Below are 24,045 nucleotides of genomic sequence, written 5' to 3'. Positions count from 1 at the left end.
TTAGAGATTGTGCTTCCCCTAACTGGTTAAGCAGCTGGAGTTTTGTCTGATTGAGTTATAGACAGCTTTCAAAGACTGTTAAGATGACAGATTTGTCCTAGCCAGGTAGTGGGATAGTTTACATCTTTTTGCATAATGAACTAAGGGTCTGATATAGAAAGCATTTTTCAGCCAGATAACTTGTGATTCACAAAATCGCATACAACAAGCACATTTTAGTTAGAAATGTCTTTCTGATTTCCAAATCTTAATTTGCAAATGATAACGAATCCAAAAAGAAAGAGGGTACATCATGTGCTTCTCTCTCTTCTGTGCAATTTGCTATGCAATGTATCAATGCTTTATGACAGAAACTGTAGTTGCAAACAATTGATCTCTTACCGGTTTCCAGAAAGGGATTGCAAGACATTTGCAAAGTAGAAGCTGTCTTCAGGGGGCTTTTTCTACCTTGTGAATGCAGTCCACCAGAATTGGGAGATGCAGACAGCTGTCCCGAGTAGAAGAGAATATTGAGAAGGAAATATAAAGAAAAATAAAGCCATGTAAGTGAGTGTGGAGGTCATGTATACCCTGTAGAGTCCTCCCCAGTGTGGTACTTGCCAATGACCATGTCACACATGGAGCTTATTATAACAGGTCTTTATTCTTATGCGTGTAACTGCGAACTCAAGATTTTAAACCTGCATTCTCTTCTCTACACTCCAAGGCTTATGTCACAGTTCTACATAGTCCTTCAGGAGCCACAAAGGTTCCATCATTACAAACTCACACAAAACTACATCTCTCCCACTGTTAAATAAATAAAAAATTACAAACAAATACAATTAGAGCTTTTCAATGAGTCTTCATAGATCTTGGATCACATGCCCCGACCGTGTCTTCAGAAGCTGGGGACAGGCAGTAGAAACGTCCTTGACTCGCATCGGTGATGGAGAAATAGCAGCAGTCAGGGGTTCTTCACTTGTCCTTTCAGGCGCAGTCTCTACTATGATATCAGTGCCTGATGAGTTATAAACCACATCTCAGAAATTAGAAAAGTCACACGCAATGGACTTCCCAGGATGTTGGGCAGTCACTATGTGTCATTTGCTGGTCACAACATGAAATGGTTCAGCAATGAAAGGAGCATCAGATTTTCATTTTCTATGTGGATAAACAAGCACTCTATCTCCTCTAGTGAACGTCACATCTTTTGCATGTCAACAATTGTCCGCATAGGCTTTCATTTTTCTCTTGCGATCCAAGTCTTTCATGCATGTTTCTTTCTCTGTATTTGCTCTTTGGTTGGTCTGTTAAGGTAACTTGGTCATCATGGCTCTCCTGAACATCAAGGTTGACAGGCTTTCACCTGTTGTCGAGTGAGGAGTAAAGCGGTTAGCCCGAATAATGGAATTTGAGACACCTTTAAGCTTAAGCTTCTCTAGTACAGCATGCTGGACAGCTTTCTTAGAGTACTCATAAAATGTTCGACAAGGCCATTGGCCTGTGGCCAAAGAGGGGTGCTTTTCTGATTCTTACATTAAGATGACTGAGAAGGGCTTTGAAATCTCAACTGTATAAAGGTAGGTCGTTGTTAGACTTTAAGATCGCAGGAACACCCCAGGTCATGGAGATGCTGTCTAATCTCTCAATTACATGTTCTTGAGTGAGAGATGAGAGATCTTCGATCAATGGAAACCAGGAATATTCATCAACAATCACCGATGTCTGTTGTCAAGAGGACTGAAGAAGTCCACTGCAATTCTTTCCCATGCATGCATTGGAAACTTTGACATGTTTAATGGGTGTTGAGTACTTTTCAATGACAGGCAGTTGCATAGATGAATGGCCTTTAATTCTCTTTCAACTCTCCCATTGTGATGTGGAAACCAGACTCTATCTTGGAGAGCTCATTTGGGGGCAACAATTCCATGATGTCCTTCATGGGCCACTTGAATTATCTGTTATCGCAGACTCTCCGGAATGGCAATTCATGAAACTCTTAGGATAATGCCTTCCTGAGTAACGGACAGTTCATCTTTGACATTCTTAAACTTTTGATATTCACTGTCACTTTTTTTTGTTTAAATATCTTTATTGGTATTTTACATTAACAGGACTGTCATCATCAATCCGTACAGATATGTTTGGAATCTGACATCGGAGATACAAACCCATAGTAGTATATCGCACAATACTATGTAAATAACACAATATGCTGCACACCAGTGCAAACAGTTATATTTACATGAGAATATGTGCCAATGCCTCTACATGCCATTGCTCACAGTGTAATTGCATCATGCTTTTATCAAATAAGGTCATCGTTGTTCACGTCGTTGACTAGACACAAGTCCTCCAAGTAGCCCTGACAGGGTTTCGCGCATACGTGCTGTATGACGACAATCGGACCTTATCGTCTATTCCCTGCTTAATAGGAGAAGGGACTTATGTGATGGTAGAGCATGGATAGTGATCACCCATTAACACCAATAAATCTCATTAAAAAAAACATTCAATATAAACTGAAACTTAAAACCTATAAAGCATATCTGCCATCCATGATATACAAACATTATTTCGAGCGCATAATTAAATTACCAAAAAAAGAAAAAAAATATTGTTATCGGTACATTTCCTCCTAGCCACAAGTCTGGCGAATAAGTGAGATAATGCACATATCAAGGCATATTAGTTTGCCAACAACTAGGGCTATCATGCTTAGAGGTGGGTGAGATGCTAGCGGCTATCCATATCAGGCTGGGTGAAACAACACTTGCCCAGTCTATGGTGTTTGGGCCGTGTTACCTCTCCCTGACCAAGAGATGTGGGCCTGAGGGGTGTGTCATTGCTCTGTAGATAATGCGGTGTCAGCCGCTATCTGGTTGCCAGCCTGCAGAGCAGCCACTAGTGTGTCCCAGCTCTGTGCAATGGGGAATTTACGAAGTCCTGCTGTCTCCTCCTTATGTAATGTTGTACTTTCTGCCTGTGCCCATATTGCGAATGAACGCTTCCAGCTAAGTGACTCAGGTGGGGCGGCATTTTTCCATTTTTTAGTTATGAGACGTTTAGCCGTAATGAGGCCCAGATCTGAGAACCATGAGGTGACTGTAGACTTCTTGGATCTGGTGTGAAGCCCTAAAAGGCAAACCTCCCATGACAGCGCCATCATCGTGTTTATACATGTGGCTAATGTTGTGACTACTACTCACCAATAGTTCTGGAGGGATGCATAAGTCCACAGCATGTGCAGCAAATCTGCATCATGGTGCTGACAGCATGGACATGCGGAAGTGGTGATGTGGAAATACCTATTTATCTTGTCTGGTGAGAGATATGCCCTTTGTATGATATACGTTTGAATGAGTTGAATTTCGAGTTCCTGGTTATATTTCCGGCACCTGCTAATATGGCATCCCATTCCTTGTCCGTCCAAGGCTGACTCCTGTCTCCCTCCCATCTGATTCTAAGTCGCTGCATCGGCCTCTGCATGTGTTTAAGAAGCGCCTACGCCAGACAGTGTCCCACGTGTGACCCCGCACCCATTATGTGTAGGTATTGTACTAACAAATGAGTTGGCGGCTCAATCGTCGGGTCCCCCCAAACAGCTGTCAGAGCCTTCAGGAGGGAAGTGTGTGCCAGAAATTGACCCACTGGTAAGTCATTGTCCTTGACTAGCGTCTCGAATGGTATTAATGCGCCATCCCTGTATAAGTCGCCCAATGTGTCAAGCTCCGCTGCGTGCCAGGGCCGCCTCCGGGGTTCCTAACTTGCCTCTTGGCGTCCCCAGTAATGGCAGAGTCTGAGCATAAGGAGGTGTCTTACGGGTGAGATATAAACTTCTTTTGTAGCATTTATGGGCCAAACCCAAGTGTAACTGTAGTGGCAGAGGGAGTTTGGTGATGGGGTGGAACAGGTGACAAACTTGAGAATGGGTCCAGGGTTGGTGCATGGTAGCTGTATCCTCCAGGCACCTGTCATTCAGCCACTTTGTTGCCCATTGCAGCTGAGCAGTCAAATAGTACAGTTCCATATTAGGGACAGATAATCTGCCCTGGCTAATGGGAGCATACATTTTCCATAGCGCTATACGCGGCCTTCCTTTGTTCCATATCATGTCCTGGGATTGTCGCTCCCGGTCTTGAAATGTTGGAATGTAAAGGGGGACGTTTGAAAAATAGTACAGCAGTTTAGGGAGGACTATCATTTTCAGCAAGGCAATGTGGCCCATCACAGTTAACGGAAGTGTCTTCCAGAACAGCATTTGGGCTCGTAAGGCTGACATCGCTCTCATCAAATTAGCATCCATTAAGTCTTCTGGCGAGCGGTATATGAAAATGCCAAGTTATCTGAATGTGGCCGTGCACCAAGTAAGGGGCAAGTCTTGTAAAGAGACAGCTACTTCTGGTACAGTGGCACTGAATGAGTAAATCCCTGATTTAGCCCAATTCACCAGAGCCGAGACTTCTCCTCAAATTACCTAAGTATGTCTGTTACAGACGCCGGTATTGCAGTGACATCCCGAAAATACAACAACAGATCGTCCGCGTACAGGGAAACAGCATGTATCCCATCTCTCAACTGTATACCCCACTCCTCGCCGTCTCTCCGGAGCAGCATCGCTAAAGGCTACATAGCCATGGAAAATAGCAACGGAGATAGTGGACAGCCCTGACGGGTCCCCCTCCTTACCCTAATACAATCTGAGATTAACTTACCGGTGCAAACACAAACTGAGGGCTTTTGGTACAAAAGGCGAACCATATTTAAATAGTACTCCCCCAACTCATATTTGCCCAGAACAGACGCCAGATAGGGCCATTCCAGAGAATCAAAGGCCTTCTCCAGATCCAGTACCAGGCAGCCCGACCGAGGCCAGGCATGTGTGGCGTACTGTTGCACTCTAAAGAATCTCCGTTTGTTATGGGAAGTACAGCGCGCTGGAACAAAACCATTCTTATCTGGGTGCACCAGCGTCTTAACAAGGGGCGAAATCCGTTTATCTAAGAGCAAGGCAAACATTTTATAATCTATGCTAAGGAGCACTAGCGGGCGATAGAAGCCTAAGAGGTCAGGAGTCTTGTCAGGTTTTGAGAAGGGAAACCAACAGAGCCTCTTTTTGCGTATCAGTAAGGGTGGTGTCTTCTAGCGCTGTTTCATACACCTTTAACAGTTGTGGTACTAAGATGTCTGTATATGCTTTGTAAAATTCAGTCTGCAGTCCGTATGGCCCCAGCGACTTCCCGTTGGACAGGGAAAAAACACAGTCTTGGAGTTCCTCTGCATGGAGAGGGGCATTCAGTTCTTCGCTTTGTGTGCGTGTCAGCTGCGGCAAGTCTAGTCCATCCAGGTACGTCTGTATCTCTAGGGGCGTGACTTGTACTCGGGATTTATACAAATCCTGGTAGTGTGTCACAAACACACTGTGGATGTCCTGTTGCATATATGCGATTTCCCCCGACGCCTTCCTCACCGACACTAAGGGTGTCAATGACTCATTCTGACGAATGAGCCACGAGAACAGCTTACTCACTTTATCGCCTATATGGTGGGTCCTCGCCGAGTGTGCAGCATAATTGAGGCTTCTCAGTCACTCTAGCAAGTGCACATGTTCCTCCTGAAGAGAGCCCAGCTGCCCCTGGGTATCATCTGTACCCGCCTGTTCTACATCTGCCAGCCTGCGCTCCAAAGTGACGAGATCCCTGTCCAGCTGTGTCCACATACCTGCTTGCATCCCCAGTGTCCCCTAACAACCACCTTAACGGCGTCCCACTCCACCAGCAGCGACAAGGCTGTGTCTGCATTTTCCTCAAAATATTGTGCCACAGTGATAGCCAGTAAATCCCGGAAGGGCGCATCCTGAAGAGCGTCTGGTTGAAGGGGCCAAAAAGAAACCGGCGTCAACTCATCCTCCCACTGTAACTCCAGAAAATGTGGATTATGATCAGAATGTGTACGCCCCATGTATGTGGAGTCTGAGATATATGGCAGGAGATAGTTTGATACCATGAAATGATCTAATCGCACGTGTAGCCTGTGCGCCCCAGAATAATAGGAATAGACCCTGTCCAGTGGGTGTCTGTGGCGCCATATAGCGGAAAACGCCACTGTAGTGCCCAATGTCCTAGCGCTTTCGCAGCTGTGTGTGTGATTGTGCCAGGCAAGGGGGGGGGGGACGGATCCAGAGAGATGTCCAGCAAACAATTATAGTCACCACCTAGAATCACAGGGAGATCATGCCATATGGACAGTTTTTGTGATATGTGATCTGAGAAGGTGGCATGCTCAGTATTGGGTGCATAGAGTGATGCCACTACTACCGGTTTCCCATCGAGGACCCCTTGAACTATGACAATCTGCCTTCCCCATCTATCGGAGCATCTATCACTTTAAACGGAGTCCCCGGCCTCACCCACACCAAGACTCCTCGTGCATATGCAGAATATCCTGTCACATATAGTTGTCCCCTCCATTGCCTATGGAGTCTAGCAATTTCTGTTTGAACTAAATGTGTCTCCTGAAGAAGTGCTATTTGTACGTGATGGTGCTTCAGGTAAGAATACATGAGATAATGGCATTCCGGGCTGTGGATGCCTCGCACGTTCCATGTGCCTATTTTAATGGGAGCCATAGCCTGTGAATGTCTAGGATGTATCCGGGTTTACCCAGTCGAGTGACGGGGGGAGGGTGGTAGTGGATATGTACAGACCATTGTAATGTGCGCTGCAGTGCTGAAATCAATTGTGCCACACTTAAGTACTTGGCTAAGAAGGATGGCAGATAAAACATAAAAACAACATACTATGAAAAATACCATGAGAGCAGTTTTGCAACAGGCAATCGCCCAAACTTGTAACGCAATAGCACACAGCTAACGTCAGGGGGAGGCTGTTGTGCACAGCAACCTAGGAGCAATAGAAAACAGAGGAGGAGACCGTTATGTATAGCTGAACCCCTCCCCTGCCAAGCTCTTTTCTGCACGGGCCGCTGCCAGCTTACTATACTTAAAATTCCCATTGTATACAATGCCAATAGAGAGAACATGTTAGAGATTTCAGGACCCACCCCGCAATGTTGGCCTATGCATAAATATTAGATACAAAGTTTACTGAGTAAATGCAACATAGTGAGAGGGTCATATACTTGCCCTACCCAAAGGTTTGTGCATCATCCAAGGTGTAGAGGAGAAAACATATAAACAATTAATATTACCACACTCAGGCAATGTTATCGAAGGTCTGCGGAGTGACATGTGGCAGTTCACAGGAGCCTTGTGAAACAGCGAATGCATCAGAAAGTTCCTCATCACTATTTGGCCCACGGCGATCAGAGACTGAATCGGATTCCTTCTCTGGGGACCCCCTGATAGTCACTACTGCATGCACCGCCTCGAGTTGGCCGCTCAAAATTAACTCTGGTGTCAGGCCAGACACCTGGTGGGCGGAAGGCTGTGACCTTCTCCATCTGCGTCGTTGCAGTGTAGTTTCTGGTGGTTGCTCCCTTCACCTGATTTGTGATGAATTGAAAGAGTCCAGCCATTCCTCAGCGCCTTCTGGGGTAGTGAATAAATGAGTTTTCCGTTCGCCACAACTCTCAGTTTTGCAGGAAATAGCAACGAATATTTAAGATCACATTGCCTCAGGCGTCTCTTCACCGCTAAGTACGAGTGGCGCTGCTTCTGAACTTGAAAGGTGTAATCTGGGAAGATCATCACTTTGTGGTTGTCCATTTGTATGTCCTGCAACTTCCTGGTTTCTTGAAGAAGAGCATCCCCGTCTCTATAATTTAATAGACGGATTAAGAACAGTCTAGGATTCGGGCCTGGAGGTGGAGGTCTGGCAGGGACTCTGTGTGCTCTTTCAACAACAAAGTGTGCTGATAGGGCCTCTCCAGGCAGCAGTGAGCAGATCCAATCCTCCGCGTATGTTACTGCGTTCTTCCCTTCCACTCCCTCCGGAAGGCCCACAATGCGCACATTATTGTGGCAAGCCCTTCCTTCAGCATCTTCTGCCCTGTCTTCAGGGAATTGAACTCTGTTGAGCAGATCCCGGACGTTCTTTTCAGCTCTGATACACGTGGTGAGACCCCCGCAATGTCCCCTTCTGTAGCAACGGTACGATCTGCGAGTTTCCGATGGTCTGCGTGAAGCAACGTAAGATCAATCAACACCTTATCTATTTTACCTTCTAAAGAGGTGTGGATTTGATTCATAGTCTCTCCAAGTTTTTCAACTGCCGCCAACACCACATCTAGCTTATGCAACATAGGATCAGTCGTCTCAGCCTCCGCCATTTTGTCCGCATGCTCCCGGGTCTGTGGATGGAGGCCTGCCGCACCCCCTGTTCCCGTCTTCGTACGTCCTCCTCATGACATGAAGCTGCAGGGGGCAAGCACTGCGCTGGATGTAACACTTCTCAGCTGCCTCTGGAGCAGTGCCCAGGTGTCCTGCCCAACATCCACCTCCAGTAAAGCACAGTCAATTCAAAGGGGCAGGCGCATCTCACTTGTAATGCTCGTGACTGTGCTGCTAGCCAGTTACTTGAAGGTTGTTAGGCAGGTCACACCACCTTTGGATCAGATGATAGTATCCCGAAGGGTGAGGCGTAGCTAATGTGACTGGACACAGTGTGCCACTATGCATCAAAGCAAAGCTGCAGCAGCAGGTGACCCAATCTGATTCAGTATGGCGCCGATTGGCAAGGCACTCTACACTTTGATTACTTCAAAATGGGCCAGTCAGAGAGGAAGCGCGCCTCACCCAGCATCCCCAGGGGTTCCCGAACTGTCCCTGCGTGACATAGGCAGGTCAAGAGACGAAGTGACCCAATCAGCCCCAGCAGACCACAGGTGTGTCACCCAAACTGCTTAGGTTGCAGGCGTCAAATTGGGTGGATGGCGCTCTAGCCCCACGTCGATGGTGGAAAGCGATGTTCCCCAGGTATTATGAAGACCAGGACAGAGGAAGTTCCAATGCTTTCGCCCAGGCTCAGAAGGCGGGCAGCCTCCAAACATACACACACTACCCCATTGTTGAGTCCCACACAGCAGCCATGAATGAGGGTAGAGCAAGGCCCGTGTTCCAGCCTCCCCTCCGCTGATGCACACCTCCGCCGCCTCAACGCCCTCGTGGCCCACACAGTAGGACAGAGCCCCCCTCCGGCGTGGCACTGCTTCACAGGAGTAGGCCAGATGGGCAGAGTTAGGCCACGGTCTCTCGTAGGGGAGTTCAGCCGGCAGCAGCGCTCCACGCCCCCGGGAGCCAGTGTTACAGGGTCTCAGTCCACTATCAAGCAGGGGCCACACTGCAACTATACACAGTACCGTACAAGTTGGCATCAGGGTCGCCGTGGCAGCGGGAGGTTCGGGGATCAATGCAGGGCTGCAGCACCGATCAGGGCCTAAGGGGCGGGGCCAGTCCCCGGCCCCATGCACCTCTGCCAGCCCAGTGTCCTGGAGCTGCTCACAGGCGCGAGGAGAGCAGGGGGGTACGGCACGGTGTTCCACCGCTTCTGCCAAAGAATGTGCTCAGCAGGGCATTGGTGGCACTTCAGGAGAAGCTGCAGCTGGCAGCGGCCTCCACAACTCAGTCACTGATACAGTATTATGGCCAGGAAGAGGAGCCACAGACTGAGCTCCGAGGCTACATGTACGACTTCATTGCCGGCCAAGCCACGCCCCCCTCTTTGATATTCACTGTCACTTGTGAGAGTTTGAGGATGCTGGTACCAAAACTGATGTGTAATATTGTCTTTCAGTTTCGGCATGTCACTATCTTGACTATCCCTAATGTGTAAATGGACTTTCATAGTCTTGAGTTTTCTCAACCCATAAAAAAAACGAAAGGAATTGACTTACTATTTCATGATGTATATTCATTTTATAGTTCACGCATACCAGCCCAAATATCAACAATATCAGCAGCTGTGCTGAAGTTGGGTAAACAGACGCAACAAGGAAATGATGTCTGGGGACTGATACAACACAATTATTGCATCAAGGGAAAAAATATATTATTCCCCTATGTGGGAGCGTCGTCCCCCTGTGTTACTCTCCCCCAAAAAAGTTTAACCACTCACGGAGCCTTCCTCGATTCTTTCACCTCTCTTGTTAATCTCTTTTTTGATATAAAAATATATATATATTTTATGACACAAAAATAATGTACATACAAAACTCAATATTCCAATAAAAAAACTCCTAGACCTTTTTGTATCCATCCATTTTGACCCAGTTGCCAAACAAATATAAATATATAAGCAATCCGAAGGGAGGTAATCCTTTACACACAAAAAAATCAGTGGAAAACCTCTCCTCTACTCAGTCCATGTATTCTGTGATAGTACACACAATACATGTACTGAGTAGAGGAGAGGTTTTCCACAGATTTTTTCGAGTAGAGGAAAACCTCCCCTCGTGTTGCTTATATATTTGTATTTTTTGCAACCGGGTCCAAATGGATGGGTACAGAAAGCTCTTGAAGTTTTTTTGTTGGATTATTGAGTTTTGTATGCACAATGTTTTTTGTGTCATAAAAAATATATATCTTTTTATATAAAAAAGAGATAAAAAAGAGATGTGAAAGAATCGAGGAAGGCTCCGTGGGTGGTTAAAAAAGTTTTGGGTTTTGTAACACTGGTGGATGAGGCTCCCACGTAGGGGAATAATATATTTTTTCCCTAGATGAAATAATTGTGTTGTATCAATCCCCAAACATCATTCCCTTGTTGCGTTTGTATGCTTCTGCACAGATGTGTTGGGGGGATTAGGGCATAACCTGCGTTCTTTGGATACTTTTGAAGCTGAGTAAACAGGTGCTTGGTGCCGTACCTTAAAGTTCATGAACTGGTGGTTGTACTTTGGTTTCTTATGCTTCATCGCTATAATTGAGCCTTGACTTTTTAGTGGCATAGATGCAGCCTATATACACACTTTAGTTTTCTATGGCATAAGTCGAGGCAATGGAGATAGTTCATTATATTTCTTCACAGGCATCATTTTTATTGACTACGAAAATATGTTTTTCTTTGGCAGACCACTTACTCTTTCACCATTATTAAACTCAAATTTACTTCACTGCCATACATCTGGCATTCATCCACCAGTACACTCATCAATAAGCAGAGGGGAGTATATCAAAATGTATACTCTTTTAGATATAGTGTGCCACTACACAGGTATATTTTTAGTTTTTTTTTGTACTTTATTCCTAGAAAATATATATTTACTTTTTGTGTCTTGTACTTATCCTCAATAATTCCCAATTTGTATTATTGGTTAAAACACAATCATCATAATTTCACCACATAATTGCTATATTAAAAATACAAAAAGTACAAAAAGTTACACAGAATGTCAAAATGAAAAAGAGAAGAAAAAGAAAAGTAGAGAGTGTCTGCAAGACAATACAATTTGTCATACAAACAACCTATCCGTGATAGTGTCTAATTGGGGCTAGAACACGATGGATTGACCATCTTGCTTTCCTTAGTTGAATACGGTACCCTATTCCTTTGATGAATAAAGGGTCTCTCTCATTATTCTCTTCTTCTCATAATATTTATTGACAGACCACTATCGAGAATGAAAGATATTGAACAAACATGTACTTTTAGTGTGATCTTCGGACAATGTTTGAATGACTTTGGTGCTTTGGCATGTCAATTTCTCTTGGACCGATGTATTTGCTCACATGCAGCTAGTCCGACATGTGCATGCTTCACTGAGGTAAACAATGACATAGCACAGTCATTTTCTTCACTTTCACTTGATATTGATACAGAAGACCAGTTTGGCAAAGATTTAGATATTGATCAACCTTGTCTGGTGTTGATCTGCCTCAGCTGATGTGGTCATTTGGTCTTATGGGCTTGCGTCAAACGTTGCTTCTGTAAGGTTCAGGTGGCCATTTTGTCTTTGCACCGTGACCCACTTACTTTTTCCTTCGCCTTGCACACTATCACAAAATGCTTCTCATTTCCACAGCTTTGCAAATATGACCAATGACGGGACATTTACCTTTGTGTGGAAATGAAAATCCACATCTGAAGCACAGCTTTTTTTTGTGGAGAATCCACTCGGTGTCCCTAGGCATTATGCTTTTGCTTATTACTCACATTCCAGTCAGAAACTTTATTTCGCCAACACAAAGTAGGCATAAAAAGTATACTACTTATAAAAAACAATTCACAACATTACAACACACATGAAAAAAGATCATTACTTTAAAAATACAGATACAAATTCATGATCATTTACACAATAATAAAATCATTTCGTTTTGTAAAAATATAATTTCAGGTAGTTATAGATCTCTTTTTTAGTGGCAGTAATAAAAAAGACGCTAAAGAGAAACAGGTAAAAGGATCAGGAAGTAGCTGGAGATAATAGAGTGTTACGCGACACTGTTTAAAATTCATTTTTCGCATAATAGGGATAATGAAACGTTTCCTTTCATTATAATAAAATTTACAGAAAAACAAAAAATGTATGTCATCCTGCATAGATTGATTATCACATGTACAAAGTGGAAGTTCAGTAACAACATAAACATTGCAAGGAGTGCCCAGCATTAACGGAATATCATTCCATGTGACACTTGTAATTGGCACATGACTGTGGTAACGAAAGGACCCTTTTTAGGAAATTATCTTCGATAATCTGCAGTTTTGTACAATCTTTCATGCCCCAGACAGCTGCCCCATAGGTAGCGGTAGATACAGTCTTGGCTTGGTACACTGTTTTTATTAGATCTACTGGTTTAAACCAGTTTTTTTTATAAACTTAGTTAGAGCCCCAATATTTTCTCCATCTGAGTTCCTTGTAGTATGTTACTATGTTAGTTTATTATTTATTAATTAGCCTTTAGTAGTTAGTATCTCTTTCCCTTTAAGACTTGTGTATTCTTTTCTGTCATGTTCCATATTCCACTCATGCTGTCATTGAATGTTCCTATTCTATGTTTTACTGTTGGTTAGTTTCCTGTAGGCTGCGGATCTAACCAGACGCGCTTTATTACCAGAGAATAAATCCTTTGGAAACCGTTTATCTTGGATATCTTTCTTCATATAAAATACTACATTCCTCTAATAGTAATCATCTTTTGCCAGTTTGTTTGAGATGCAAACATAATGCCTAAATAATTAAAAGAACTCACATTCATGACTGACTTACTCTAGGAACCTCCATGTCAGCAGCTTGTCAATCAGCACTCTTTTCAGCTCTGGAAGCCATGAGAACTCGCTCCAGACTAAGAGCTTCTCTCAGCATTCATCACTGAACTTACAGTTTTTGATATGCGTATCCAGTCTCTTAACAAATTAGTTGATAGTTTCTGTTCTTGACTGAAGATTTACCTTCTGTAATCTACATTTGACATTGGATTAAACTTGAGATTCAAGGCTGTTTTGATTTGACTGTATGTAATTTCGTCAGCTCGCTGTATTTTTTTAATGGATTCTTTTTCACCTTCACCAGCAAGATTCTTAAGGTGCTTGAAAACCTTCTGTTATCTGCTTCTTCATTCGCATCAATGAAATCATCAAATGTCTCTGTCAGCAATATTCAACTTTTTGTAGCATCGAATGGCAGTGGTAGTTTCAAAAAGGCAGCAGCATTGTAACCATTGACAAGATTGGCTGATGCAGCATGTAGAATTTCATCTGACGCCTTCTGCTCACCACTAGGACCTGCTTCATTCTTACCATCTCTAAGATCCTTTATTGTGCTGGCCGCTGGGTCATCTTGGACAGCCTGTGGAATCTTGACCCCCCCCCTTGCTCTCCATGGGAGCCCTTTGCTTTTAGGAGGCCTTGGAAGTTGTTCTGAGTCACCACCTGCCAGCTTTGGTGGTGGGCCACTTCAGCATGGACAGCTCCGCAAGCACAAACCCTGGTGCTTTTTCTGGGATTCCTTCCCCCAGCGCAGTGGCACAATTGCTCACCTTATTCAGTACTGGTAAGCAAATGACCATTTCTTGTATCACTTTGTCTTTAGGCATCTCTGTATGCTGTCTGACACCTGGTTGATCTCTGCCTCAAAGTGCTTTTGTTCGTAGTGTTATTTTGCACTTTGCTCCTCTTTTAAAACCTGGTTCCATCCGCCTATAACATTGTCACTCTGTATGAATGTATGTCTTTGAGTTGTGTAGTAGCGCAGAACCTCCAAATGCGGACTTCCCAGCAGGTTCTCAGCCACTGATGTGTGAACTTCTCACTGAAGATTTCTTAAACTTCAAATGCTTTACACGAAACTGGTGCTGCGCTTTGACTCCACATACACCAAATGTCGATTCTGCACTTCGACGGAGGCACACATGGCATGCATGAGCAATTTTATGGACCACGGCAAATTCTCTGGGAGAGCACTGTATATCATTGGTTTACTTATCCCCTATCTCGTCACCAGTTATAGCATACTCTCTTGCCCGGGTAATTGCCAATGACTTTGCCACACATGGAGCTTAGTATAACATGCCTTTATTCTTCTGTGTGTAACCGTGAACTCAACATTCTAAAGCTGCATTCACTTCACTATGCTCTAATGCTTATGTCACAGTCCTACGGAGTTCACCAGAAGCCATAAAGGTTCCGTCATGACAAACTTACACAACACTACATACCCCAAGTTCAGAAAAGAAAGGAATTGGAAGAAGGGAGGTGGCAGAAGGGAGGGAGCAGGAAGGAGAGGAGAAATTATTACACAGGATGAAGTCAAAATATGGAAGGAGTGGTTAGGAGCTCTCATCACAAGTAAGCAAAGGAAAAAAGATAAAAGCAAGGAAAAATAGTGCAGATGGGGTGAAAGAGGTGAAGAAGAATAAAAGTAAATAGGAATCTACACAATCATTTGAGAGAAAAACTTGTTAATTGCAATTTCAAGGTAAAGTACATTTTCCAAGTTGGTTTCAATAACCTGTTAAGTGCCAGTTACCTTGAAACTATTCAAAAATCGAACTTCAAAAAATAAGTTATCAAAAGCTGTTTCATTTCTTAAAAACCAAGAACACCATTGAAATGAAAACTCTGTTTTCTGATAAACTGACATCTAGCGGTAAGCTATTGAATTAATCTGTGAACAACTGACTGAAAACATAATACCATTACAACACAATCCTATGATACTGGACTTCATAAATGTATTTAAATTATCTGGTACTTCACTCAGCATATTGCTGCATGTAACATGTTCTTTCTTCATACCTATGTCACACTGTTTTTGTTTTCTTTGAGAAGTTTGACTTACCCTTGTAGTAGGTGTGACCTACTCCTCATTTCCCAGTAGTAAGACACATTTAGCATACAATATTTAGTATACAATATTTACTGGGAAAATTGAAATCTCAAAGCCCTGTGTAAAAGTCTTCATGAGTTATCATTTCTACAATCTGCATTCTGTGATCCTTATCTATGTGCCTGTCCAGAATGTTTCCTAACATGCAAAAGGAGATCCAATGAAGTACCCCCTTTCCATGCCAAAGTTTGAATTCTTCTCTCCCACTGCTCCTTGTCAGCATTGTAATTTTGATGAATTTAGTAAATGACGAACGTTGGATCCTATAGCCCAAATATGGTAATTGGTTTGGAGTGTCTCATTTGACTATGCCCTTTTGGGTTTGGAATTTGACCAATCTATAACCTCCTTCACCTGCTGCCTGCTGGTCTCTGGCTCTGCTAAATGAGAGCTGGACTCTGTCTTCCCTCCAAGTGATTCCCAAGGGCTTTATTGGCTGCCTCCTGTAGTTTGAGACTCAGGGAATTCAAAGTCTCTACCCCTGTACCTAACTTTCAGGAAGTGACCTAGATACTCTCAACACGGATTTTGACTCTTCTCCTGTCTGCGTGTAGCAGAACCAGTGCATCACTGGAGTAAAATAGGCTAATCGCATCAGAACCAACGCTTTGCCTTCCAAGATCGATGCATCAGACAGCGTATCACCAAAGCTGCAGCTTGGTGAGATCGATGCAGCCCCTCGTCTGCGTGGCAGAATCGGACACATCGCTCAACACTTCTGGACACCGGTACCCATCTTCGAAACTAATGTATAGCCTTCACTCTGTGGAGAAGCTCAATGCATCTCGCTGTTTGCGACCAGGAAAGGTACTTTCTTCAACGGACCCTGCGCAACTCCTGTAGTCAGCCAGCACTCGGCCAGCCTGAACTTTGACTTTGACCGGTCTAACGCTTTATTGCATTTATTCTTTTAAAATTCAATATTTTGCCTTCTGTACATTGGATTTGTATTATTTTCGCCTTGTTTTTCTCATATAAATATTTTCTATTTTTCTAAACTGGTGTAGAGTCTTTCTGTGGTGTCTTCACTGTGGTACTGGAATGTAAGTGTTGCAGAAATATTTTACACAATGCCTCTTAATTTAAGCCTGGATGTTCTGTGCCAAGCTACCAGAAGGTGAGCACATGTTAATTTAGGTTGTATATCTGACTTACCCTGATTAGGGTTGAGACCCCTACTTGGACTGGGTGCAAATCTCTGCCAACTAGAGATCCAAGTTCTAGCATCAACCATGCACAATTCAGACCTGATCTGCTCTAACAGGAACAGTTGAGACCCAGCGGCCAGATCAGGTCCTCTCTAAGCGGGCTCACAAGCAATCCCAACCAGTTCAGGAAAATTTCAAGCAATCCCAACAGGTTAAGGACAATTTCACCCATATTTGAATGCTTACTATGGCAGCAGTAGTCCCTGATTTATTGAGTCACTACAACTGCTCAGCCCTGCTACACATACACATAAGTAATGAGTAGCTAGATATCATGATAGCCCTGCTCTACAGAGAGATCTCCGTTACTTGTATTTATACCTACATAGTCAGCCATATCATAGCAGAAACATATTATGTGCTTTGTATTTGGGTATATTAGTGATGTAGGAGCTCTTTCATAAAAATACAATGGAAAACTCTCAAACATCATACTCTAGTTTCTAGCAATTAATGGAAAATAAAACAAAAATGTAAAGGATTAGAACCATTTCTACAAATGAATTCTATTATTTCATGTGATAAGGCTACTACTCGCAAACTACCTGTGCCTTTGTAATTTTCTATGACTATTTAAAGCCAGTTCCTTCAAGCTGTACCTAAAAAGGAACATGCTGTGCATGCATCCATGCATTTTGTTTCGTTTATACACCACCCTAAAGTCACATTATTTTAAAAAAGAAATCTGTCCTTTTGGTATAATGTGTGCCTTATTCATTAGTGCACATTGCCCATGATATCCTAAGGCCCGATTCACAAAGGTAAGATACAATTAGTAATATTAGGAGTGTGAAGTCTCTGCTCTCAGGGCAGAGCTCTCCATACTCGTGGTGGAATCTCCAAACTCTGGGCAGAATCTCCGCACTGCAGAGAGTGCGCATAGTGGAGATTCCGCCCCAAGTGCGGAGTTTCTGCCCCAAGTACTGAGACTCTGCACTTGTTACTATACTGCTTGTATGTTACCTTTGTGAATCAGGCTCTTAGTCTTTTGAAAAAAAAATATTATGCAATGCTAGAAGTATTCTACAACAGATTTTCAGCTCACATATGACAATTCTTTTTTAAGCTTGAACCTCACTTGCTTGTGTTTCCGTAATGAAATAAATCACTATGCAAGTAGTTTATCCTTCCAAAATAAGAGGAATTTCAATGTATATTTAGTAAAATCACATGAAGTATTTCTTTATTTTTTGTTTCAGATCAACTCAGAATATGGCGCAGAATTTGCACGCTGTTTGGAGCCTTTACTATTTCTAAACACCCGCAGGGCTGGAGGGGTGAATACCAGCTGCAATGTCACAGGGATTAACAGTGGAAATATGTAAGAAAACATCTGTTTGCTAAAATGTAATGTTGCCTTGTACCTTATTTGCAGAGTATTTAAATTCTAACTTATTATGAATGCAAAGGCTCGGTCTTTGGTTATCTGTGCTTACCTATTGGCAACTGAAGAGCTGAGATTGAGAACTTCAGGCCTTTGACTTCAAGCCAATCATTCTTTTTACAATAAGGATGATATATGACTCTCAGTCGAGAGCGTATCCTCCAAAGCATCACCAGGCATTAGTATGAGCTGCGGATTACTTCATTGGCTTGTGTCTCATCAGCCAGGCCAGCTTGAATCCAGTGCCACAATGAGAGAGGGACCCACGTTTGGGCATACCCTTGTCCACCTAACGCGAACATAGGAAACACAAGAAGATGATGGACAGAGTGCTGAAACTTTTCAACCACTCATCCCCAGTCAAGAGATCTGGGTTAAATCCATTGTTCTTTTGCTCACTATGCCACCCCAGTCTTGATCTTGCTTCTCATGGGAATAGTACAGCCCGAACTCTCAAGCCAGGCCCTCCCTGGACTGGAAACAAGCATCCTGGAAACAGTTTAAGGGTACTATCCCTCATCAGCGAGGCAACTTGAATCAAGTGGCACAGCAAGCAATGGACCCACGTATGGACATGTCCTTGGCCACTTAGGGCGATCATAGCAAACACAACAAGATGATAGGTGGAGTGATGAAACTTTTCAAACACTCACACCCTGTCAACAGATCTGGGTTATATCCACCATTCTTTTGCTGACCATGCCACCCCAGGTTGGACCCAGCCATATGCAAATCAGTTTTGACCCTGCTCCCTATGGGAATGGTACAGCCTGAACTGCCAGGCCTGGTCCTCCCTGGACCAGAAACAAGCAGCCTGGGACCGGGTTAGGGGTATCACGCTTTATCAGCCAGATATTTATCAGAACATATTTATCTCCATACGATCAATTCTGGAAGAGTCAGATGGGTATCAAAACAAGAATTAACTGATCCCAGTTCCCTTAATCAAGATATACTTTAAGGCTGTCTTTTTGAACCAGCCATATTTCTTCTATATATAATTGGAGTTATTGACTTTTGGATCATTATGAGAAGAATTGGCCCACTATCTTTCGAACTGCTTATTTTTATAAGGACTCTAGTATTGCAGAGAATGCCTTTTGTTAAACCTCTCTTAAAGTTACCATCAGGTACCCCTACAGTCCCTATGTTCTTGGATCTGGGTACTACTGCTCTATAGCCTTATAAAAATGCCATTTGCAAGATCAGGCAATTAGGAATGCACATACTTTACCATAGGTGGTCACCTATACATGGCGTACCTTTACAAATTTGGTCTTATCTAATGTTGTGTCCAGGCACATTCTATCAACTCTTATTTTATTTTAGTGCTGAAAAAATCCTATTAGGACTTAATTGTGTACCGCAACATAAGGAAGGCACAGTGGGAAGGCCCTACTGGTGCGTTTTTACATTTTAAAATCTTTCCCTGCTTTCTAAAGTACCTTGATATTGTTGAACTCAATCAGCCAAACTGTTATACATAACATTTATAATGAACATTTTTTCCTTGGCCTCTTTTAATTGGGCTTTAAGTTTAGCTACCATGAAATGCTGTCTCTATTGTATCTAGGTTGACGAATAAGCTATTAATTTCTTGCTCTTTCAAGCGCTTTATCTCATATTTCTAACAAAGTGGCTAGTACATTTACACAGTGTATGTTATTATTAAGATAATTTATGAGTATTGTTGTCTTGCTGTATTTTTCTGGCATGGAAAGTCAGGCTCAATTATCGGTTTGTTGCTCCATTTATTTATTTTATTTATTTATTTTATACATTTGTATGGCGCAACAGCTACCCTGAGGGTTTCCCGGCACCTTGGATCTGTTTGAGGGAACTGAAAATTAGAAGAGGGAGAGTTACTGATTAAAAAGCCAAGTTTTCACTCCCCTGCGAAATTGGAGGTAGTTTGGTTCTAACCGTAGTTTAAGTGGAAGGGCATTCCATAGGACAGGGGCCAAGTAAGAGAATGAGCGTCCACCCAGACGTGCTCGCCTAAATCTAGGGACAACAAATTTAGCTTGTGTCATGGATCGAAGAGCGCGTGATGGTACATATTTCTGGGCCAATCTACATAGATAGGAAGGTGCCTCATTCACACTGATCCTAAACATGTAGCAGAGTGCTTTAAATTTCACTCTGTTGGCGATTTTCAGCCAATGCAATTTCTTCAGATGTTCTGAGATGCTTGCGTGCCCTGGGAGATGGAGAAGCACCCTAGCTGCGGCGTTCTGTACAATCTGCAGAGGGTTAATAGTGTCTTTATTAGTTCCTAGGAGGAGAATGTTTCCATAGTCCAATCGAGACCCTACTAAGGCCTGTATTACTGTCCTTTGTGCCCCCTCAGGAAGTTGCCAAAGTATTTTCTTTAACCATTTAAGGATGGCAAAGCAAGTTGCGGCCGTTTTTGTGGCATGTGCACGCATTGATAATTTGTTGTCAATTATTATTCCTAAGTTGCGGGCTGATTAGACCGCAACCGGGGACGGGCCCATTTCAACTGGCCAATGAATGGGGCCCCAAAGATCCTTGTGATTGCCAAAAATGAGTAGCTCTGTTTTTTCCGCATTCAATTTTAATTTATTATCATAGAGCCCGTCAGCCATTCTCAGAAGTCCAGAGCAGAGAGGGGAAAAATCAGATTTGTCTGTGGATGCAAGGGAGAACACTAATTGCGTGTCATCCGCATAGGAATAAATAGTGAGGCCCATTTCTTCCGCAACCTTAGCTAATGGGGTAATATATATATTAAATAAAAGTGGGCTCAATATAGAGCCCTGAGGTACCCCATACAATGATTTCTGAAAGTCAGAGGAATTATTTTTGGAAAAGACTTGGAAGGTTCGGTGTAGAAGAAATTGTTCCAGCCATCTCAAGGCTTTCCCTTGTATTCCTATGTCCTCCAACGTCCGAATCAGGGTATGGTGGGAGATGGTGTCAAAGGCGGCACTCAAATCTAAAAGAATGAGTGCCGCCGTGCCCCCTCCATCTAATTCCTTTCGGATGGCTTCAGTGACCCCTAGTGAGGTTGACTCCGTGGAGTGTCCCTTCCTAAACCCCGACTGTGAGAAATGCAACAGATTGTTATCATTGACAAATTTGGATAACTGGTTATTGACATGCTTTTCCAAAACCTTCGAACAAATAGGTAGTAATGATATTGGTCGAAAGTTTGAAAAGATCTCTGGGTCCCCCTCTGCCTTTTTCAGCAGAGGGACAACCATAGCATGCTTCCAGTCATCGGGTATCACAGCCACCTCTAACGAAGCGTTTAATAAAGATCTAATTACGCCCAGAATAGAGGAATCCAACTGCTTTAGAATGGATAAAGGGTCCATGAAGACCCTTTCATAACACTTCGGCTACTAACAGCAGTAGATAGGATGGTTTTTAGCATTTGGGCTGGCTGTTTTATTTAAATTCATCATTCCATTTTTAGCACAAGAAAAGCTTAAGAAATGTGTGAAATATTGATATTGGAGAGAGTTCTTTTTCAACATTTATAATGCTCACGTTCCTTTATGCATAGTGTAGTAGGATTTTTATGGATGATGTGCTGCATTTATCTCATTGTACTTTCTTACATTTTCTTCAAGATTTGTATGTTGCTTTATGGATACACTCAAACTAAACTATAAACTAACTAACCTATACATTTGGAGTTCTGGCAACACCAGCCTTCACAAATATTGTTTCTTCTTTAGCAGTTTTCATGTGAGATTTGTCTTCTATCAGTTCCAGCTGAATCAATAAGTCATAGATTGTTATCTGACTATATCCGGACATGTAAATTATGTTGGCACATTGTCATAAAGGACATTTATATAGGGAAATATACTTTGTTTTACAAAGACAATGTGCCCTACAATAGTTAAAGGGCGCTTATTGCAGATAATCATCTCATATTTCCATAATGTGTTCCCCTTGATTAAAAAAAACACAATGACTTTTACATTTTCCTCTTTTTGACTAACTAATTATCAGTTAGCTTGTCTTAATGGAAAATAATTGGTACAAATGATCCATATTACACAATATTCTTAAAATAACTCTTTTGTGGTTGCTCAAAAACATTCAGATTTTCTATATCTCAAGCTGGGTGTGGCTACAAGTGCCATGAAGTGCTATGGATCTACTTCTAAAATAACAAAATACCTCGAAAAGTAGTTCAGTGTAGTCTGGAAATGTATGAAAATGCATCCTCACCTGCCAAGTGAGATAGGTGAGAGGAAGGTACACTATCTAACTCTGGTTCTTTTCCATGTCACTGGAATTACTAGTATTGAAATAACTTACCACATCGCTTGAAACAGCCTTTTCAGTCCCTTCCATTCAGGCTTCAGTGGCCTTCAGAAACTACACTCTAAGCAAACTAACTACAAACTAAGGAGAAACTACACTCTTCCATACTGTTAATTGTGTTTATTCTCCTCATCAAAACCACATTTATTCTACTAGGATTCTCCTTGATCTATACAAAGAATTCAGTACTGTAGATCATTACCCATTGCTTACCTCCCCCAGGAATATGACATACAGGGCACTTTTCATCAATGAGTCTCATTATATCTGTCAGAACACTTGTTTTCAGTAACTCCAAAAGATCTCAACTGACCTCTCAACCAGTCGCAGTCCTTAAGGGTCAGTCCTACGTTGACTCCTCTTCTCTATCTCTCCACCACTTCACTCGGGGACATTATCTCTTTGTTTTTCACCTCCTGCCATCATCACACCAATGATACCCAAATCTTCTTCTCCTTTCCTGCCATTTCCCCTTAATCTAGTGTATTAGGACACTAGTTTCTGTGAACAATATGTGGAACCAGTCAACACCAAGACAATGAATGCTGCAACATTAATAAACAGTTCAAGAGCAGGAAAACTAGGATGATAAAAAATAGTTTAATTCAAATCGGGCCATAGTAAAACAAACATGTGCTTGGTCTACCAGTTATTCAGGCAACTGAACAAAAAAGTACATAGCGTGAAGAAGAAAATTAAACTTATGACTACAGTTACATTCTTCAGTTTGTACGCCCTGGGATTAGGTGGTACATCAGAGAGCTTCTCAAAAACAATAGAGATGGGAATTCTATTGACTATTGTCTGCATAATTGTCTCAGATACTTACGAGTTGTGTTGAGAAGGATATGTCTAGTGTGTGGAGGATTGTGGAGGATTGTGCACATGCAGACCAGTCATAGAAGAGGAGAACCCTCACCATTCAAGAGCGGTGAAACTGCACTCCTGTAATACAGAAGGTGCCAGTTGTTGTCTCATCCCAAAAAAGTAAAAGATGGGGCTCATTTCCTTGAGATGCATACAGTTATAAATCATATTCCAGAAGGTATACAAATGCGATAGGATCAGATTCGGATGAGCATCTGCTCTGGGACAGCACACAAAACACAAACTTCTTCATTGGTATGGCAAGCATTATATACCTAAATATTTGATCATTTTAATATGAAAGCATTTGAGAAATGCATGGTGTCAAAGTTGTCAGGTTATTGTCATAAAAAATGGTAGACCGATTAGCATTATCGTTAAGAAATTCTCCAAATGTTGTTCTTAAAACATAATACATTTCTCTTTCTGCGTTCCGCCCAAGCTCTGAACTCTTGAGCTTGGCTATCGAGCCTGTCTCCGATTGTCATGACTTTAGTCTTTGTCACCACCTGATTATGTCAATTTGAGGGCTCTGTGACCACCTTGTGTTCTGGTTGGACTTCTTCTATACAATAGAAGAAGACCCAAGGGTTCTCTTTCATGCTTTGTGTCCTAATTTGCTCCTTCAGCGGCTATCAGTGGATACCTTGAGTCCTGTTGTACAATCACTCTTAGATGCTTTTGTTTTATTTCTGTCAGCAACCTCATAGTGCTACTTACACATATTGAATTACATTCACATTTGACTAAATAAATAAAAAAGTTGGTGTTGCAGTTTATGAAACTACCTTGAAAACTGATACTGACGAGTCCAGCTACTAGAGGTCCATCATGTCATTTAGGGAGTGCATTAACCTTGACAGCAGCAGGCAATTTAGGGTTTAGCATCTTGCATACATTGGTTGTTGTGGACTTGAATTTTCATTGAAGCTTTTTTCTTTCCTTTGCATTTGTGCCCAGAGTCTGTTCTGCTAATTCAATGGACCAGCCCCGTGGGATTTGGAAAGCAGTGTC

General features: G+C 42.6%; 1 protein-coding gene across 1 annotated transcript in view; it reads left to right on the top strand.

The window, feature by feature from the left end:
- Positions 1-24,045, top strand: part of RNF207 (ring finger protein 207) — a 664,007-nt gene that overhangs the window by 338,130 nt on the left and 301,832 nt on the right. The window contains exon 12 of the mRNA XM_078642621.1: positions 17,675-17,796. Coding sequence (XP_078498747.1) covers positions 17,675-17,796 — 122 coding nt within the window. The remainder of the gene's footprint in view (positions 1-17,674; positions 17,797-24,045) is intronic.

Source organism: Lissotriton helveticus, chromosome 5_1 (genome assembly GCF_964261635.1).
Source record: "Lissotriton helveticus chromosome 5_1, aLisHel1.1, whole genome shotgun sequence".
NCBI lineage: Eukaryota > Metazoa > Chordata > Amphibia > Caudata > Salamandridae > Lissotriton > Lissotriton helveticus.
Note: the sequence above shows the minus strand (reverse complement) of the source record. Positions and strands in the feature narration are given on the sequence as shown.